Source organism: Staurois parvus, unplaced genomic scaffold, assembly GCF_062004578.1.
Source record: "Staurois parvus isolate SC_StPar_1 unplaced genomic scaffold, SC_StPar_1.0 ptg000529l, whole genome shotgun sequence".
In the NCBI taxonomy this organism is placed as follows: domain Eukaryota; kingdom Metazoa; phylum Chordata; class Amphibia; order Anura; family Ranidae; genus Staurois; species Staurois parvus.
The window spans coordinates 547,178-569,297 of record NW_028318325.1 but is presented as its reverse complement, the minus strand read 5'-3'; the positions used below and the strand labels follow the sequence as shown (position 1 = coordinate 569,297).

Sequence of the window (22,120 nt, the reverse complement as noted above, 5' to 3'; positions counted from 1 at the left end):
TGAGGGGCAAATGAGGAGGAAAGAAGGACAGAGGGACTTTGTTCCAAATCAGGGACATCACTGACAGTGCGGATTGAAAAAGAGACCTGTCTGATTTCTGAGCAGTGCGGTCCACCTCAGGTGCAGATTACAGGCTATTGACTTCTACGGGAAAGAGGGACTTTGTTCCAAATCAGGGACATCACTGACAGTGCGGGTTGAAAAAGAGTCCTGTCTGATTTTTGAGCAGTGCGGTCCGCTTCAGGTGTGGATTACAGGCTATTGACTTCTACGGGAAAGAGGGACTTTGTTCCAAATCAGGGACATCACTGACAGTGCGGGTTGAAAAAGAGTCCTGTCTGATTTTTGAGCAGTGCGGTCCGCTTCAGGTGTGGATTACAGGCTATTGACTTCTATGGAAAAGAGGGACTTTGTTCCAAATCAGGGACAGTCCCTCAATATCAGGGACAGTTTGGAGCTATGCCTACATTGTCTGTTCACACGTGTCTGATGCACTAACAGTGCGGGTTGAAAAAGAGTCCTGTCTGATTTTTGAGCAGTGCGGTCCGCTTCAGGTGTGGATTACAGGCTATTGACTTCTATGGAAAAGAGGGACTTTGTTCCAAATCAGGGACAGTTGGGAGGTATGCCTATGGTGTCTGTTCACACATGTCCAGTGCACTGAAAGTGCATATTGAAAAAGAGTCCTGTCTGATTTCTGAGTGGTGCAGATTACAGGCTATTGACTTCTATGGGAAAGAGGGACAGAGGGACTTTGTTGCAAATCAGGGACAGTCCCTCGAAATCAGGGACAGTTGGGAGCTATGCTTATGGTGTCTGTTCACACATGTCCGGTGCACTAACAGTGCGGATTGAAAAAGAGTCCTGTCTGATTTCTGAGCAGTGCGGTCCGCCTCAGGTGTGGATTACAGGCTATTGACTTCTATGGGAAAGAGGGACAGAGGGACTTTGTTCCAAATCAGAGACAGTCCCTTAAATTCAGGAACAGTTGGGAGGTATGCCTATGGTGTCTGTTCACACATGTCTAGTGCACTGACAGTGCAGATTGAAAAAGAGTCCTGTCTGATTTCTGAGCAGTGCGGTCCACCTCAGGTGCAGATTACAGGCTATTGACTTCTATGGGAAAGAGGGACAGACTGACTTTGTTGCAAATCAGGGACAGTCCCTTGACATCAGGGGCAGTTGGGAGCTATGCCTACGTTGTCTGTTCACACATGTCCAGTGCACTGACAGTGCAGATTGAAAAAGAGTCCTGTCTGATTTCTGAGCACTGCATTCCGTCTCAGGTGCGGATTACAGGCTATTGACTTCTATGGGAAAGAGGGACAGAGGGACTTTGTTCCAAATCAGAGACAGTCCCTCAAAATCAGTGACAGTTGGGAGGTATGCCTATGGTGTCTGTTCACACATGTCCAGTGCACTGACCGTGCGGATTGAAAGATTGAAGAGTCCTGTCTGACTTCTGAGCAGTGCGGTCTGCCCCAGGTGTGATTACAGGCTATTGACTTCTATGGGAAAGAGGGACAGAGGGACTGTCCCTTTTTGCAAATCAGAGACAGTCCCTCAAAATCAGGGACAGTTGGGAGGTATGCCTATGTTTTCTGTTCACACATGCATGTCCCATGCTCTGACAGTGCGGTTTGAAAAAGAGTCCTGTCTATTTGCTCAGCAGTGAGGTCCACCTCAGGTGCGGTTTACAGGCTATTGACTTCTATGGGACAGAGGGACTTTGTTCCAAATCAGGGACAGTCCCTCGAAATCAGGGACAGATGGGAGCTATGCCTATGGTGTCTGTTCACACATGTCCGGTGCACTGACAGTGCAGATTGAAAAAGAGTCCTGTCTGATTTCTGAGCAGTGCATTCCGTCTCAGGTGCGGATTACAGGCTATTGACTTCTATGGGAAAGAGGGACAGAGGGACTTTGTTCCAAATCAGGGACAGTCCCTCAAAATCAGGGACAGTTGGGAGCTATGCTTAACGTATATCTAAAGCATGAAGATGTATTTGAAGTTCTTGATTAGGTTAAACTCCCTGTTGAGCCGCCCTGTATTCCCTGGAAGGGATTTTCAGGAACCTGTGAGCATAGCAATGTGGGAAGCCATGGCTTGATGTTAGGGTTTCCTGTCATCCAGGGCCGGGACAAGGGGTGGCCAGGACAAGGGGTCGGTGGGACAAGGGGTGGCCGGGAGGGGTGGCTGCCCTGGGCGCAGTGGTTTACTGTAGGTATGGAGGCTCCTTTCTCCTGTTACAAAGCTGACAGGAGTAGTGACAGTTCAGCGCTGGGAGTGGTGAAGGGAGGAGGAGAAGGCCAGGAGGTGGTGCAGGCTGTGCTCTCTCTCCCCCGCCTCCATTCTGCATTTGGAAGCCATTTGCCAGTTTGGCATCTATGCCCTGGGCGTTGGACCGCCTTGTCCCAGCACTGCTGTCCTCTCCATCATTTCATCACCGGTTATCGGGAGTAATAAAGCAGGATGCTAGATCTGGCCTTCATTTTTGCATGCTTTGTCTGGTTTTAGATCATTGTTGCTGTTTGTCCTCCTGAAGAAGATTTACCTCCATTTCCTGTGTGGTCACTGAAACAGGAAGTGAGCAGGATCTGCCCAACTGGGGCACAAGCAGTGGTTGTCATTTCTGGCTGTGTGAGGAAGGCCTGCATCCTTCTGCAGTTCTATTGCTGTCGCTGCTCCTGTTGGGGCGCCAGGGCTTTTTTTCAGCAGGAATGCGGGAGAACGCAGTTCCGGCACCTCCAGTGCTGAATGTATGTAATTGCAAGGGGTGTGCTGGAGGGTCTATTGATGCTGGCTGCTAGGGCATCTATTTTCGAGTGGGGTCTATTGTTGCTGGGAGGTCTATGTTGCTGGGGGTTCAATTTTTGCTGGGAGGGATCGACTGTTGAGGGAGAGGTCTACTGATGATGGTTGCTGGAAGATCTGTTGATGCTGCCGGGGGTCTGTTGTTCCTGGGGTAGTACTGTGTTGTGGGAGGTCCATTGTTGCTGGTGGGGGGTCTATTGATGTAGATGAGATCTATTGTTACTGGAGGGGGTCTATTGTTGTGGGGATTCATTGTTACTGGAGGGGGTCTATTGTGGGGATCCATTGTTACTGGAGGGGGTCTATTGTTGCTGGAGGGTCTGTGTAGCTGGTGGGGAGCCTATTGTTGCTGGGGGGCTTATGTTGCTGGGGGTTCAATTGTTGCTGGGAGGGATCGACTGTTGAGGGAGAAGTCAACTGATGATGGTTGCTGGAAGATCTGTTGATGCTGCTGGAGGTCTGTTGTTGCTGGGGTATTATTTTTTGTGGGGGGTATAATGTTGTAGAGGGGATCTATTGTTACTGGAGGGGGGTCTATTGTTATGGGGATCTATTGTTACTGGAGGGGGTCTATTGTGGGGATCCATTGTTACTGGAGGGGGCCAATTGTTGCTGTGGGGAGTCTATTGTTGTAGAGGGGATCTAATGTTGCTGGAGGGGGTCTATTGTCGTGGGAATCCATTGTTGCTGTGGGGAGTCTATTGTTGTAGAGGGGAACTATTGTTACCGGAGGGGCCGATTGTTGCTGGAGGTGGTCTATTGTGGGGATCTTTTGTTGCTGTGGGGTCTCTTGTTGCTGGCTAAAAGGGATCTATTTTACTAGTTTTCTTGTTATTATTAACAAATTCTATACAAATGACTTAGCTCCACAAAATGATACTTGGTTCTGCATTCTCCAAGGGTAGTGATCAGAGGTGGGGATGGGGTGGAACCAAGGAACAGTGCTCGGAGGTGGGTAGGGGGCGGAACCAAGGAACGGTGCTCGGAGGTGGGTAGGGGGCGGAACCAAGGAACGGTGCTCAGAGGTGGGTATGGGGTGGAACCAAGGGACGGTGCTCGGAGGTGGGTAGGGGGCGGAACCAAGGAACAGTGCTCGGAGGTGGGTAGGGGGCGGAACCAAGGAACAGTGCTCGGAGGTGGGTAGGGGGCGGAACCAAGGAACAGTGCTCGGAGGTGGGTAGGGGGCGGAACCAAGGAACAGTGCTCGGAGGTGGGTAGGGGGCGGAACCAAGGAACAGTGCTCAGAGGAAGGGAGTGGGCGGAACCAAGGGACAGTGCTCGGAGGTGGGTAGGAGAAGCAACCAAGTAACAGTGCTTGGAGGTGGGTAGGGGGCGGAACCAAGGAACAGTGCTCGGAGGTGGGTAGGGGGAGGAACCAAGTAACAGTGCTCGGAGGTGGGTATGGGGTGGAACCAAGGAACGGTGCTCGGAGGTGGGTATGGGGTGGAACCAAGGGACGGTGCTCGGAGGTGGGTATGGGGTGGAACCAAGGGACGGTGCTCGGAGGTGGGTAGGGGGCGGAACCAAGGAACAGTGCTCAGAGGTGGGTAGGGGGCGGAACCAAGGAACAGTGCTCGGAGGTGGGTAGGGGGTGGAACCAAGGAACAGTGCTCGGAGGTGGGTAGGGGGCGGAACCAAGGAACAGTGCTCGGAGGTGGGTAGGGGGCGGAACCAAGGAACAGTGCTCAGAGGAAGGGAGTGGGCGGAACCAAGGGACAGTGCTCGGAGGTGGGTAGGAGAAGCAACCAAGTAACAGTGCTCGGAGGTGGGTAGGGGGTGGAACCAAGGGACAGTACTCGGAGGTGGGTAGGGGGTGGAACCAAGGGACAGTACTCAGAGGTGGGTAGGGGGTGGAACCAAGGGACAGTGCTCGGAGGTGGGTAGGGGGAGGAACCAAGTAACAGTGCTCGGAGGTGGGTAGGGGGAGGAACCAAGTAACAGTGCTCGGAGGTGGGTATGGGGAGGAGACATGGGGTGATTCAGAAAGGGGGGAGTTCTTTCACCTATTTTCTGATAAAAAAAGCCCTGTGTGGGGCGCTATTTGTACAGTCAGGAAGGGAGGGCAGATCTCCCCAATATGAAGCAATAAAAACCAGGCAAAGGGTCCAACTCTTGTCCGCTGTATCTAAAACAGAAAAAAAACCTCTGGTGTGAGGATATGAGGTCTGATGAACCCCAACCTGTGCGGAGAGAATGGGGAGATTGGGCTAAAACACAGTGGGGGGGGGGGGGGAGATTTACTAAAACTGCAACACTCAGAATCTGGTGCAGCTCTGCATGGTGGCCAATCAGCTTCTACCTTCATCTTGTTCAGTTAAGCTTTGCCAATAAAACCCGGAAGTGGATTGGTTCCTGTGCAGAGCTGCACCAGATTCTGTGTGCTCCAGTTTTAGTAATAAAATGTCACCTTCGATTTCCCCAAAATTCAGAAGTCAGTAACAAGACGATCCGATTCAATTCTTTTGTCTGCGTTGACCATCCAAGGAAACGGACGCATTGAACGAAGATCGGGCCACTTGGATGAAATGCAGAGGCAACATAAACCTGAACCCCCCCCTCCCCCCAAGGCCTTCAAAGGACCCTGTGATGAGGTCTCCATGGTCTTTTTAGAACTGCACCTCTGTGAGGCCGGGGTGCAGACTTGCACTCACCTATAGCTGAACTTCCTGCAGTCCAACTGTATAAATATTCTGCCATTCTTACTGGGATGAAGTTACCTTCCTGAAAAGTGTTTACATGAATGTAGAGGAAGATATCGATCAATTCAACACCAAACATTCCGACATCACGAGGACCTGACGGCTAAGAGGACCACTTTAGCCTGGGATCACACTGCGGTGCGGGACACGCGTGTAATTTGTATGGAAATCGCACCGCATTACTAATGTGAATGACACCATACACTTTGTGGGGGTGTTGGTTGGTGCCAGGCTCTCTCCACGGGGGATGGGGGGGGGGGGTAGGCCAATATTTGTGTTGCCTAATGCAGCACAAAACCTAAATACACCACTGAGGGCAACTGCACATTGCAGAGTACACAGTCTATTTGCCTTTAGTAAATCAACCCCAATGTGTCCCTTGTGCTGATTCTTCTTCTTTTAGGAGAAATCGTCCTCCCCCAACCCGCTCTTGCTGCTGTAATCTCCAGGTGCAGGAGGGGTTCATACAGCTGAAGGGTCATCAGGAGAATCCCTACTACAACCTCTGTGAGAATCCCTACTACGGCTTCTGTGAGAATCCCTACTACGGCCTCTGTGAGAATCCCTACTACGGCTTCTGTGAGAATCCCTACTACGGCCTCTGTGAGAATCCCTACTACAACCTCTGTGAGAATCCCTACTACAACCTCTGTGAGAATCCCTACTATGGTCTCTGTGAGAATCCCTACTACAACCTCTGTGAGAATCCCTACTACAGCTTCTGTGAGAATCCCTACTACAGCTTCTGTGAGAATCCCTACTACGGCCTCTGTGAGAATCCCTGCTACGGCCTCTGTGAAAATCCCTACTACAACCTCTGTGAGAATTCCTGCTACGGCCTCTGTGAGAATCCCTACTACAACCTCTGTGAGAATCCCTACTACAGCTTCTGTGAGAATCCCTACTCCAACCTCTGTGAGAATCTCTGCTATGGCTTCTATGAGAATCCTTACTACGGCCTCTATGAGAATCCCTACTATGGCCTCTATGAGAATCCCTACTACGGCCTCTATGAGAATCCCTACTACGGCCTCTGTGAGAATCCCTACTACAACCTCTGTGAGAATCCCTACTGCGGCCTCTATGAGAATCCTTACTACAGCCTCTATGAGAATCCCTACTACGGCCTCTATGAGAATACCTACTACAGCCTCTATGAGAATCCCTACTACGGCCTCTATTTGAATACCTACTACGGCCTCTATGAGAATACCTACTACGGCTTCTATGAGAATCCCTACAATGGCTTCTATGAGAATCCCTACTACGGCCTCTATGAGAATCCCTACAACGGCTTCTATGAGAATCCCTACAACGGCTTCTATGAGAATCCCTACTACAACCTCTGTGAGAATCCCTACTGCGGCGTCTATGAGAATACCTACTACGGCCTCTATGAGAATCCCTACTGCGGCCTCTATGAGAATCCCTACTGCGGCCTCTATGAGAATACCTACTACGGCCTCTATGAGAATACCTACTACGGCTTCTATGAGAATCCCTACTACGGCCTCTATGAGAATCCCTACTGCGGCCTCTATGAGAATACCTACTATGGCCTCTATGAGAATACCTACTACGGCCTCTATGAGAATCCCTACTGCGGCCTCTATGAGAATCCCTACTGCGGCCTCTATGAGAATACCTACTACGGCCTCTATGAGAATACCTACTACGGCCTCTATGAGAATCCCTACTACGGCCTCTATGAGAAACCCTACTACAACCTCTATGAGAATCCCTACTGCGGCCTCTATGAGAATCCCTACTACAGCCTCTATGAGAATCCCTACTACAACCTCTATGAGAATCCCTACTGCGGCCTCTACGGTAGGTGTAAGATGGAGATAGATTTCTCCTAAAAGAAAAAGAATCGGCACATTGATTCATTAAATGACACATCCTACTAAGTTATGTCCCTTGTGCTGTTTTTTTTTTGTTTTTAATATTTAGCTAAACTTATGCAGGCCATAGACGGGTCGAAAATCGACCGTTTTTAAAAAAAAAACAAAAAATGAAAAATCAGTCGTTCAATAGGCCGACGTTACCACCAACGGTAAAAAAAATCGTCCCGTCTACGGCCGGCATTTAATTACTTCTGTCCCTGCAGAGAGCTCCGCTATTATATTTTACATGAAAGTCTTGCGGTTGCAACAATGTATCCATTTGTATCCATTTGTATCCATTTGTATCCATTTCGGATACAGATGTTTTATTCGGATACAAATAGATACATTGTTGCAACCGCAAGACTTTTCATATAAAATATAATAGCGGACTGGAATTCTTCTTTTTTTTCTTCTTCTTCCTCTTCCAGGTCACGGCTCATGCGCAGATTTTTTATCGGTAAAAAGATCGGCCGATTTGCCCATCATTGCCGGGAAAATCGGCCGATCGGCAAAATCGGCTGCTTTTTTTCCAACTTCACCGATAAAAAAAAAAGTGCCAAAATCCCAAAAAACGTCCGACCAATTAACCCACTAATGGTGCCAAAATTGGCCGATTTCCGACCCGTCTATGGCCTGCATCAGGCTTGAAGGCATCCTGAGGAACTACAGATTCCAGAATTCCCGCTCAGCCTCCGATCATCTCCACTTTTTAAATAATTATTTCCGCTTCCCACAATCTCCCGGGAACATCACACGATTACATCCCATTACTCCGCACCGTATTACATGACGTCGTATGATACAATGTAACTATCAGATGATCATATTGTTACAATCCGCAGAGCAGGCGGAACTCCGCCCACTCCTCTATATACCAACATTGGAGGAGAATCTCTCCGCCCCTCGCGTTCCTCATTTGCAGAATGGGTCGTATTGGTTCATCATTCCCAACGCTCACACTGTCCCACATGGGTGGCATTGTCCTGGCCTATGTAGTACAAATGAGGAGGGGGAGACAAGTTCTTGTAGAGTTCAGGAACCATTCAGTCCAATCCTGGAGCCAGCAGGAACTTAACAGCCAAGAATTTTTTTTTTTTTTCGTGAAAAGTTACTCATCGGGCAAAACCGCGGAGCCGTCATGTTTGGGCCCCATAAACATTTCTGCATCCCGGAATCCATTTTTGTTTTTCCCGAGGTGCACTGATGACCAGGCTCCGCCCAGTTCTCCGGTCCACATGGTTTCCATACTCGGCCGTCTGAGTTCCCAGAGGTTCCGCGGCACGGTTCTACATCCGGATTCCATGCTGGATGTGGATCGGGTGATCGTCCGCTTTTTGCACGCCGGTTTCCTCCTTCGCAGCGTCCTTCCTTAACATCCGCCATTGCACCAATGTTTCCACCAATTCTGCCACCAAATTGAACACCAAAGCCAGCCAGGCCAAGCCGAATATAATCCACAGCGCGGCTAAACTTCGATACATCGATATGTAGTGTTTGCTGGGATCCTTCCCTGACGGCAAATATATAGATAGACAGAAACGTCAGATTCCAGATTCCCCTCTAAAAACATCTTCCCTGCAAAATGTGATGTTGTAACGCAGAGATCTCCAAACTGCCCCTCCCCCCCGGGGGACAAACGCTGCCCTCTGCCTGCCTTTATCTTCCCCTGGAGGCACAATTCCTGCACTGACACCAACAATGCGGCACCATTTCTTCCACTGACACCAACAATGCGGCACTATTCCTTCCACTGACACCAATGATGGGGCACTATTCCTCCCACTGACACCAATGATGGGGCACTATTCCTCCCACTGACACCAATGATGGGGCACTATTCCTCCCACTGACACCAACGATGGGGCACTATTCCTCCCACTGACACCAACGATGGGGCACTATTCCTCCCACTGACACCAACGATGGGGCACTATTCCTCCCACTGACACCAATGATGGGGCACTATTCCTCCCACTGATATCAACGATGGGGCACTATTCCTCCCACTGACACCAACGATGGGGCACTATTCCTCCCACTGACACCAACGATGGGGCACTATTCCTCCCACTGATACCAATGATGGGGCACTATTCCTCCCACTGACACCAATGATGAGGCACTATTCCTCCCACTGATACCAATGATGGGTCACTATTCCTCCCACTGATACCAATGATGGGGCACTATTCCTCCCACTGACACCAATGATGGGGCAGTATTCCTCCCACTGACACCAATGATGGGGCACTATTCCCCCCACTGACACCAATGATGGGGCACTATTCCTCCCACTGATACCAATGATGGGTCACTATTCCTCCCACTGATACCAATGATGGGGCACTATTCCTCCCACTGACACCAATGATGGGGCAGTATTCCTCCAACTGACACCAATGATGGGGCACTATTCCTCCCACTGACACCAATGATGAGGCACTATTCCTCCCACTGATACCAATGATGGCGCACTGTTCCTCCCACTGACACCAATGATGGGGCACTATTCTTCACACTGATACCAATGTTGGGGCACTGTTCCTCCCACTGACACCAATGATGGGGCACTGTTCCTCCCACTGACACCAATGATGGGGCACCGTTCCTCCCACTGACACCAATGATGAGGCACCGTTCCTCCCACTGACACCAATGATGAGGCACCATTCCTCCCAGTGATACCAATGATGGGGCACTATTCCTCCCACTGACACCAATGATGGGGCACTATTCCTCACACTGACACCAATGATGGGGCACTATTCTTCACACTGATACCAATGTTGGGGCACTATTCATCCCACTGACACCAATGATGGGGCACTATTCCTCCCACTGATACCAATGATGGGGCACTATTCCTTCCACTGACACCAATGATGGGGCACTATTCCATCCACTGATACCAATGATGGGGCACTATTCCTTCCACTGACACCAATGATGGGGCACTATTCCATCCACTGATACCAATGATGGGGCACTATTCCTTCCACTGACACCAATGATGGGGCACTATTCCTCCCACTGACACCAATGATGGGGCACTATTCCTCCCACTGATACCAATGATGGGGCACTATTCCTCCCACTGATACCAATGATGGGGCACTATTCCTCCCACTGACACCAATGATGGGGCACTATTCCTCCCACTGACACCAATGATGGGGCACTATTCCTCCCACTGATACCAATGATGGGGCACTATTCCTTCCACTGACACCAATGATGGGGCACTATTCCACCTATTGACACCAAACAATTTTAATTTTAAAATCAATTTTTGGAAGGTGGCTATATTCGTTCTATTTGATTCTATTCAGTTTGTTTCTTTTTTCTATTCTATTTCATTCTTTATTTTCTATTCTGTCGTTTTATTTTATTATTTTCTATTCTGTTCCATTGTATACTATTTTATTCTATTCCATTCTTTTCTATTCTATGTTATAAAGCAGCCGATGTAAGTAGGAATGATCATCTTGTTTCACTTTTATACCTCACTGCAGCCTCTCTCACCCTTTTCAACACAAAGGAACCCTTGAAATAACTATTCGATCTCAAGGAACTCCTGACATTGGTGGTCAGTGGGAAGGATTCCCCCCTTACAGAGAGCTAATAAGATCAATGGTGTCAGTGGGAACTTATCTGAGAGGCAGAAATTGCTCATTGCTCAAGGAACCCCGAGCAACCTCTGGAGGAACCCCGAGCAACCTCTGGAGGAACCCTGAGCAACCTCTGGAGGAACCCCGAGCAACCTCTGGAGGAACCCCGAGCAACCTCTGGAGGAACCCTGAGCAACCTCTGGAGGAACCCCGAGCAACCTCTGGAGGAACCCCGAGCAACCTCTGGAGGAACCCTGAGCAACCTCTTGAGTAACCCCGAGCAACCTCTGGAAACCCTCCCTAATAGGTCGAAGTCCGAACTAATTTTCTTTAGAAAATCGGAAATTTTGTGTGTTTTGTAACCCGATGGCGCCACCATTGATTTCGAAATTCAACCAACCGAGCCGCCAGTTTCTCCTCATGTTGCTACAGAAAAGAATTTTCGTGGCCAAGAATTTTCATTTCTTTCCAGGTCACAGCTTTATATTTCCCGCACGATTCTCCCGTCATTGATTCGAAATTTGTTCGTTTTTCAAAAAATTTCCAACAGGCCCGATCACTCAAATTCGATGGTCATACGAAAATCGGCCGTTCCTGTGACCCACTAACGGTGCGAAATTCAAACAAAATTCTTAGGAAAGATTTTGGAAAGAAAATTCTTTCGGAATTCAACCCACAAACTCACATGGAAGAAAAATATATCGGAAACATATTTTAAAAATATTCTTCCCAAATATATTGGCATATAATTGAAATACTACAATTTTGGCCATATTCAATATATTTCAAAATATATCAATAAATAATGCACAGACCTCACCTTCCGCCCCCCCCCACCCCCCACCACCACCACCTTCCTGCTTCCTGGAGATCAGCAGCCCCTTGGAGGGGAGGGGGGGTGTAGTCCCATAGGATCTGAGGAAGGGGGGGTGGGGGGAAGAGTAAGAGGGAAGACAGAGAGAGAGAGAGAGGGAAGGAAGAGAGAGAGGGAAGAGAGAGAGGGGGAAGAGAGAGGAGAGGGGGGGGGAGAGATAGAGATGGGGGGAAGAGGGGGGAGAGGGAGAGATAGAGAGGGGGAGGAGAGAGAGGGAGAGGGGGGGAGAGAGGGGGGAGGGGGAAGAGAGGGAAGGAGAAGATAGAGAGAGAGAGGGGGGAAGAGAGAGAGAGAGGGGAAGAGAGAGAGAGAGAGAGGGGAAGAGAGAGAGAGAGAGGGGAAGAGAGAGGGGGGGGGAGAGAGATGGAGGGGAAGATAGAGGGGGGAGGGATGGAGGGGAAGAGAGCGAGAGAGAGGGGAAGAGAGAGAGGGGGGGGAGAGATGGAGGGGGGGGGAGATGGAGGGGAAGATAGAGGGGGGGTGGAGGGGAAGAGAGCGAGAGAGAGAGGGGAAGAGAGAGAGGGGGGGGAGATGGAGGGGAAGAGAGAGAGGGGAAGAGAGAGAGAGAGGGGAAGAGAGAGAGAGAGGGGGGGAGAGATGGAGGGGAAGATAGAGGGGGGAGGGATGGAGGGGAAGAGAGCGAGAGAGAGGGGAAGAGAGAGAGAGAGGGGGGAGATGGAGGGGAAGAGAAAGAGAGTGGGGAAAAGAGAGAGAGAGGGGGGGAGAGAGATGGAGGGGAAGATAGAGGGGGGAGGGATGGAGGGGAAGAGAGCAAGAGAGAGGGGAAGAGAGAGAGGGGGGAGAGAGGGGGGGAGAGATGGAGGGGGAGAGAGAGAGGGGGGGAGATGGAGGGGAAGAGAGAGAGGGGGAAGAGAGAGAGGGGGAAGAGAGAGAGGGGGAAGAGAGAGAGGGGGAAGAGAGAGAGAGGGGGAGAGAACTGGAGGGGAAGAGAGAGAGGGGGGAAGAGAGAGAGGGGGGAAGAGAGAGAGGGGGGAAGAGAGGTGGAGGGGGAGAGAGAGAGGGGGGGAGATGGAGGGGAAGAGAGAGAGGGGGGGAAGAGATGGAGGGGAATAGAGAGAGAGAGGGGGGAGAGAGATGGAGGGAAGAGAGAGAGAGAGGAGAGGGGGAGAGAGATGGAGGGGAAGAGAGAGGGGGGGGAGAGAGATGGAGGGGAAGAGAGAGAGGGGGGGGAGATGGAAGGGAAGAGAGAGAGAGGGGAAGAGAGAGAGGGGGGGAGAGATGGAGGGGGGGGAGAGAGGTGGAGGGGAAGAGAGAGGGGGGGGGGAGAGATGGAGGGGAAGAGAGAGGGGGAGGAGAGAGAGGGGGAGAGGGGGAAGATTGATAGGGGGGAGAGGGGAAGAGAGAGGGGGGGAGGGGGGAAGAGAGAGAGAGGGGGAAGAGAGGGGGGAGAGAGAGGGGGGAGAGAGGGGGGGGAAGAAATCATATACACATACACACACTTATTGAACTCTCTCGCTCTCTCCTTGGGGGGGGGGGGAAGATGACATGACAAACAGAAAAGTACTGTTAGATCCTGTCCAGTGCCTGGGCTCCGGAAATGTACTTGAGACACTTAATGGGAAATGATGGACAATCAGATTTGCTTTGAAGGAGCCCCGTGGGAAGACCTCACACACACACCAATGTCCTCCCATAGACTGCAGTGCAGACAATAGAGATGTCATTACCTACAACATAGTCACCGAATCCGATGGTGCTCAGTGTAATGAAGGCAAAGTAGAATCCTTCACAGTAGCTCCACCCCTCCACGTAGCTGAAGATCATTGGAGGGAAGACGAGGAAGAGGAGGGAGCCGGTGATGAGGAAAAGACCCTTTACTATCATCTTCATCATCTGAAAGAACACAAAAGTCTCATCATGGTCTCACCTTGTTCTCATCACCGATACATTTGGTGTCAGGGACTGTCTAGGCATTATGTGCTACCAAGTCCGTGAGAAAATTCCAACCAGAGTTCCTGTGGTGTCCACCTGATGTCACCCTTACCTGGTACACCAGTCCACCATTAGAGCAGAGGACAATGGTGCCATGTGACCATGGGAGGTGGATGCTGGAGTAGGGAGAAGATCTAGAGATACGAGGTATGGTCAATGGACCATCACACAGCTTACTGGGCATCCCATTCCAACACCATGGTCAGTGATATGGAATTGGCCCCCCTTGGACTCCTTCGGGAAGGTTTTCCACAAAACCTACAAGTGCGTCTGTTTGGGATTCAGGTCTTTTCAGCCAGAAGAGCATTTGTGAGGTCAGGTACCAATGGTGGATGAGAAGACCTGGATCACATCACTCTATCCCAAAGGTGTTCAGTAGGGTTGAGGTCAGGGCTCTGTGAAGGACAAGTTCTTCCAAACTAGAAAGGTCACATCATGTCTTTATGGAGCCGGCTGTGTACACAGGGAACAGTCATGGTGGAACAGAAATGGGTTTTAACCAAACTGTCACCACAAGGTTGGCCTAAACCAGAGGTCTCCAAACTGTGGCCCTTAGGGCACTATTCCTCCAAGTCAACTGACACCAATGATGGAGCACTATTCCTCCCACTGATACCAATGACGGGGCACTATTCCTCCCACTGACACCAACAATGGGGCACGATTCCTCCCACTGACACCAATGATGGGGCACTATTCCTCCCACTGACACCAATGATGGGGCACTATTCCTCCCACTGACACCAATGATGGAGCACTATTCCTCCCACTGATACCAATGATGGGGCACTATTCCTCCCACTGACACCAATGATGGGGCACTATTCCTCCCACTGACACCAACAATGGGGCACGATTCCTCCCACTGACACCAATGATGGGGCACGATTCCTCCCACTGACACCAATGATGGGGCACTATTCCTCCCACTGACACCAATGATGGGGCACTATTCCTCCCACTGACACCAATGATGGAGCACTATTCTTCCCACTGACACCAATGATGGGGCACTATTCCTCCAATTAAAAATAATGATGAGGCACTGTTCTTCCCACTGACACCAATGATGGTGCACCATTTCTTCCACTGACACCAATGATGGGGCACTATTCCTCCCACGGATACCAATGATGGGGCACTATTCCTCCCACTGATACCAATGAAGGGGCACTATTCCTCCCACTGACACCAATGATGGGGCACTATTCCTCCCACTGACACCAATGATGGGACACTATTCCTCCCACTGACACCAATGATGGGGCACTATTCCTCCCACTGACACCAATGATGGGGCACTATTCCTCCCACTGACACCAATGATGGGGCACTATTCCTCCCACTGATACCAATGATGGGGCACTATTCCTCCCACTGACACCAATGATGGTGCACTATTCCTCCCACTGACACCAATGATGGAGCACTATTCCTCTCACTGACACCAATGATGGGGCACTATTCCTCCCACTGACACCAATGATGGGGCACTATTCCTCCCACTGACACCAATGATGGGGCACTATTCCTCCCACTGACACCAATGATGGGGCACTATTCCTCCCACTGACACCAATGATGGGGCACTATTCCTCCCACTGACACCAATGATGGGGCACTATTCCTCCCACTGACACCAATGATGGGGCACTATTCCTCCCACTGATGGGTTAGCTCAGCACCTAATTGTAAAGTTGCGATACCCGTCATGTCAGGACTTGTGTGAGGGACCTGGGTCAATTGCTGGTGGCACTGTTGTTCCTAGAGTGGAATGGCGCAGTTCTGGTGGCCACCAGTGGGTGTCTCCCATCAATACACCTATCCTAGTCAACAGGCTGCAAATGATACTGGCTGCTGGGAATGTATTTAATCCCTTCCTTGATGAAGATCGATGCTGCAGTGTTCTACCTGTGAGCCATTTCCCTGCCTGATCCTGCGCCTTGTGACCTGTGACCGGCTTCCAATATCCAGTACTCAGTCGCCTGTACCGTGCACCCTGTACCCCGCTCTCCGCACCCTGTACCCCGCTCTCCGCACCCAGTACCCCGCTCTTCGCACCCAGTACCCGCTCTCCGCAACCAGTACCCCGCTCTCCGCACCCAGTACCCCGCTCTCCGCAACCAGTACCCCGCTCTCCGCAACCAGTACCCCGCTCTCCGCATCCAGCACCTTGCTCTCCGCACCCAGTACCCCGCTCTCCGCACCCAGTGCCCCGTTCTCCGCACCCAGTGCCCCGCTCTCCGCACCCAGTACCCCGCTCTCCGCACCCAGTACCCCGCTCTCCGCACCCAGTACCCCGTTATCCGCACCCAGTACCCCGCTCTCCGCACCCAGTACCCCGCTCTCCGCACCCAGTACCTCGCTCTCCGCACCCAGTACCCCACTCTCCGTACCCTGTACCCCGCTCTCCGCACCCAGTACCCCGCTCTCCGCACCCAGTACCCTGCTCTCTGCATCCAGTACCCCGCTCTCTGCACTCAGTACCCTGCTCTCTGCACCCAGTACCCTGCTCTCTGCACCCAGTACCCCGCTCTCTGCATCCAGTACCCCGCTCTCTGCATCCAGTACCCCGCTTCTCTTGTTTCCTGTCCCAGTCCATGTAAGCTCCCTCCATACATTGTACCCCGCTCTCCGCACCCTGTACCCCGCTCTCCGCACCCTGTACCCTGCTCTCTGCATCCAGTACCCCACTCTCTGCACCCAGTACCCCGCTCTCTGCACCCAGTACCCCGCTCTCCGCACCCAGTACCCCGCTCTCCGCACCCAGTACCCTGCTCTCCGCATCCAGTACCCCGCTCTCTGCATCCAGTACCCCACTCTCTGCACCCAGTACCCTGCTCTCTGCACCCAGTACCCCGCTCTCTGCACCCAGTACCCCGCTCTCCGCACCCAGTACCCTGCTCTCTGCACCCAGTACCCCGCTCTCCGCACCCAGTACCCTGCTCTCTGCACCCAGTACCCCGCTCTCCGCACCCAGTACCCCGCTCTCCGCACCCAGTACCCCGCTTCTCTTGTTTCCTGTCCCAGTCCATGTAAGCTCCCTCCATTTTGTACATAGGTTTTGTTAAGTTGTTCCGGGCTTTCTGCACTTTTATCACGTTTATTATTCTCATTGTTTTTGGCTGGCTGCTGTTAGAGATGAGCACGACGGGGGAAATCCGCCTGGTTCCATTTCAGATTCCTTCATTCAGGTGATCATTTCGTTTCATCAGATTTGTTATATTAGAACAATTCATTTTTGTTTTGTATATTCGGAATTTTTTGCATATTTGTTATTTTCAAATCGATTCGAAATTTGAAACCCCAACTGGAAATTTCAGAAGATGGCTATATTTGTTCTATTTATTTTTTCTATTATTTTCTATTCTTCTATTTTCAATTTTATTCTTTTCTATTCTTTTATTTTCAATTCCATTCTATTCTGTTCTATTCTATTATTTTCTATTTTGTTTTATTGTATTTTATTAGATTATTTTCAATTCGGTTTTATTCTATTCTATTCATTTTTATTCTTTTATTTTTCTATTCTATTCTATTCTTTTCTGTTCTATTCCAAACCTTTATTTTCTATTCTATCCTATTCATTTATTTCCTATTCTGTTCTGTTGTATTCTATTTTATTTTCTATTCTATCCTATTCATTTATTTTCTATTCTATTCAATTGTATTCTATTTTTTTTATTTTCTATTCTATCACTCATTTGTTTTCTATTCTGTTGTATTCTATTTTATTTTTTATTTTCTATTCTATTCTGTTTAATTCTATTCATATTCATTTTTATACTATTCTATTATTTTCTATTCTGTTATATTCTTTTTGATTCTATTCTATTCAGCAGGAATCATCACTTTATTTCTTTTTTATACCTTACTGCAATTACTGCAATATGTTTCCATTTCGAAATCAAATTCATTTTTGAATTATTTTCTCTTCTATTTTGTTGTATTCAATTTTTTCTATTCTTTTCATTTATTTTCTATTCTATTCTGTTGTATTCTATTTTATTTATTTTCTATTCTACCCTATTCATTTATTTTCTATTCTATTGTATTCTATTTTATTTTTTATTTTCTATTCTATTTTGTTTAATTCTATTCGTATTCTTTTTTTATTCTATTCTATTATAATCTACGCTATTACATTCTTTTTGATTCTATTCTATTCAGCAGGAATCATCACCTTATGTCTCTTTTATACCTTACTGCAATATGTTTCCATTTTGAATTCAAATTCATTTTTGAATTATTTTCTATTCTATTCTGTTGTATTCCATTTAATATTTAATATTTTATTTTCTATTCTATCCTATTCATTTATTTTCTATTCTATTTTATTTTCTATTCTATTCTGTTTAATTCTATTTGTATTTTTTTCTATTCTGTTCTATTCTTTTTGATTCTATTCTATTCAGCAGGAATCATCACCTTATTTCTCTTTGTTTCCATTTCGAATCCAAATTCATTTTTGAATTCGGGTCATTTGTTTTGTTATAATTTATTTCAGATTCTTTGAAATTTGTTACTATTGCGATTCAGATATTTAGACAGCAGCCGGCGATGCCTGAGCTATGACTACGTATTGGCCCCGCCCTCGGGTTCTTACTCGGGGGTGTGGCTTGTGGTGGCGCGTTTTATTTTAAAGAGATAAAAAGGTTAATATTTTTCCGTTTTTTACCCCCGATCCTCCGGGATGCTGCGCACAACGGCCCAGCGCCACCAGGTGGGTGTTCAGTCCTCTCCCGACCGCGTTCAGAAAGGCCACATTCAGCGGAATCCCAAACAAAGCGTAGAAGACGCAAAAGACCTGTCCAGCCGTCGTACTCGGATACAAATGTCCATAACCTGCAGGGGAGAGGAACAGATCAGCAGCAAAACATTCCGAACATGACATATCCTCAGCATTTCCTCAGCCTTCCCTCCCCCAGTGATCAGACTGTACATTGTAACTTTGTAGGAGGAGGAGGAGGGATTTCCTTAGTCTCCTCCCCCAGTGATCAGATTGTACATTGTAACTTTGTAGAAGGAGGAGGGGGCATTTCCTCAGTCTCCCCTCCCCCAGTGATCAGACTGTACATTGTAACTTTGTAGAAGGAGTCATTTCCTCAGTCTCCCCTCCCCCAGTGATCAGACTGTACATTGTAACTTTGTAGAAGGAAGAGGGGGCATTTCCTCAGTCTCCCCTCCCCAGTGATCAGACTGTACATTGTAACTTTGTAGAAGGAGGAGGAGGCATTTCCTCAGTCTCTCCTCCCCCAGTGATCAGACTGTACATTGGAACTTTGTAGAAGGAGGAGGAGGCATTTCCTCAGTCTCTCCTCCCCCAGTGATCAGACTGTACATTGGAACTTTGTAGAAGGAGGAGGAGGCGTTTCCTCAGTCTCCCCTCCCCCAGTGATCAGACTGTACATTGTAACTTTGTAGAAGGAGGAGGAGGCATTTCCTCAGTCTCCCCTCCCCCAGTGATCAGACTGTACATTGTAACTTTGTAGAAGGAGGAGGGGGCGTCTCCTCAGTCTCCCCTCCCCCAGTGATCAGACTGTACATTGTAACTTTGTAGAAGGAGGAGGGGGCGTCTCCTCAGTCTCCTCCCCCAGTGATCAGACTGTACATTGGAACAAGGATGAGAGGCTGCAGCAGGGGCTGATCTGTGTCAGACATTTGTGATCACAGCCCTCCACAGGCACCAGGATGTACAGGATCTCAGTGCAGGAAGTGGGTGATGCCTCAACAAAGATGGTGCCATCCTCCTGGAGAGAATGCAGATGGATGCCTTGTCCTGGGATCTCTGTGAGTGGGAATCAATACTTGGAAGTGTGGATATAATACTGAGCATTACAGATCTATCAGAGATCATCTCCTGGACCCGCGGGCGCAGCGCGGTGCACATATCGGGGTGTCGGGAGTCACAGATCCGGCAATCTGAAGTCATGGCCCCGCCTAGAAATAACCGTCACACAGCGGAGGAGAGGATGGCCTGCGGGGTACAACCACATTACTTCACACCAGAGTTCTTCTTTACATCCCGGAGACAGTCCACTTCCAGGTGCTACCATGGGGGGTCTCACCTTCCCGACACTCGGAAAATGGGGAGCAGAGGCAGGGAGGAGACCCCCCTACTGATCCCCAAAATGATGAGAGAAGTCTGCTGCCCTCTGCTGGGCTCAGTACAGTACTACAACACAATCCGCCACAGAGACGCCTCTCTGCGCAGTCTGGACCGTACCGGAATACTGACCTCCCGAGTACTGACCTCCCGGATGCTGACCTCCCGAGTACTGACCTCCCAAAGACTGACCTCCCGAGTACTGACCTCCCAAAGACTGACCTCCCGAGTACTGACCTCCCAAAGACTGACCTCCCTGATACTGACCTCCCTGATACTGACCTCCCGAAGACTGACCTCCCTGATACTGACCTCCCTGATACTGACCTCCCGAAGACTGACCTCCCAAGTACAGACCTCCCAAGTACAGACCTCCCAAGTACAGACCTCCCAAATACAGACCTCCCGAAGACTGACCTCCCGAAGACTGACCTCCCGAAGACTGACCTCCCGAAGACTGACCTCCCGAAGACTGACCTCCCGAAGACTGACCTCCCGAAGACTGACCTCCCGAATACGGAACTCCCAGATATTGACCTCCCAAAGACTGACCTCCCGGATACTGACCTCCCAGATATTGACCTCCCGGATACTGACCTCCCGAGTACGGACCTCCCGAAGACTGACCTCCCGAAGACTGACCTCCCGAAGACTGACCTCCCGAAGACTGACCTCCCGAAGACTGACCTCCCGAAGACTGACCTCCTGAAAATTGACCTCCCGAATACTGACCGTACTGAAGAATGCCCAATACACATCCACGGCCATTTGTTATCCTGGATGTGATCCCGGGTCCTTGTGTGCCAATCAGCACTCTGCGGGTGATGTCACCTCCTAATGGGAGAGGTTCCATGTATGGCGGGGACGGTTAGGCAGATCCACTGTAAGGCTAAGTTCAGAAATATGCTGGGTGCCCACCTAAATGCCAACACCCCCCCCCCCCCCATCAACAACTTTCACCATCCCCCTACCACCACCACCATCCCCCAACCACTATCTCCACTCCACTACCACCATCACTACGCCCCACCCCCATCAACACAACTTTCACCACCCCCTAATCAACGCAACTATCAGTACCCCCCTACCACCATCACCACCCCCTACCACTATCACCACCCCCCCATCAACACAACTATCAGTACCCCCCTACCACCATCACCACCCCCCTACCACTATCACCCCCCCCCCATCAACACAACTATCAGTACCCCCCTACCACCATCACCATCCCCCAACCATTATCACCACCCCCCTAACACCATCACCACCCCCTAACACTATCACCACCCTCAGCAAAATAACCATCACTAACCCCCTAGCACCATCACACCCCCCCAGCACCATCACCCCTCCCTACCACTATCACCCTCCACCCCAGCAAAACAACCATCACTACCCCCCTACCACTATCACCATCCCCCTACCACCATCACCACCCCCCCAACACTATCACCCCCCCCCAACAAAACAACTATCACTACCCCCCCACCACCATCCCCACGCCCTACCATCATCACCACCCCCTACGACCATCACCACCCCCTACCACCATCACCACACCCCTACCACCATCACCACGCCCCTACCACCATCACCACGCCCCTACCACCATCACCACCCCCTACCACCATCACCACCTTCTACCACCATCACCACCCCCTACCACCATCATCACATCCCTAACACCATCACCACACCCCCATCACCACCCCCAGCTTGTACACGTGCACCTTGTAGACATGTATGTAATATCGGTCAGTCTTGTACCGTACTCCTAGAATTGGAATAGTTTGTATGTACAGAACTTTGTTTAGTAAAGTCACATTAATACATTACAGAGGTTTAACCCGTCCAGCCAATAGCAAAATGTCGGCCGAGCGGGACATTCATTGATCTGGTTGGACATCATATGACGTCCTCCTGGATTGTGACCGTGCTGCAATGAGATCTGACATCGGCTGTATCCATCAGACACTTATGTGTGCACCGGCCCATTGCTGGTACCATATGACTGCTGTGACCAATCACAGCAGGTCACATGACAATTACAAACAATGAATGGCTTCCTTTCATGCCATCCATTGTATGCAATTGTGTTGCTAGCTGTGATTGGTCTCAGTGATCACATGGTACAGAATGGGCCAATCACAGCCAATCACAACAAAGCACACTG

General features: G+C 49.8%; 1 protein-coding gene across 1 annotated transcript in view; it reads right to left on the bottom strand.

Moving 5' to 3' along the window:
• Positions 1-8,689: 8,689 nt before the first annotated feature.
• KCNK16 (potassium two pore domain channel subfamily K member 16) overlaps positions 8,690-22,120 on the bottom strand; it is a 32,390-nt gene continuing 18,959 nt past the window's right edge. The window contains exons 3-5 of the mRNA XM_089690365.1: positions 18,517-18,683; positions 13,574-13,739; positions 8,690-8,913 (exon numbers count right to left, since the gene is read on the bottom strand). Coding sequence (XP_089546491.1) covers positions 8,690-8,913; positions 13,574-13,739; positions 18,517-18,683 — 557 coding nt within the window. The remainder of the gene's footprint in view (positions 8,914-13,573; positions 13,740-18,516; positions 18,684-22,120) is intronic.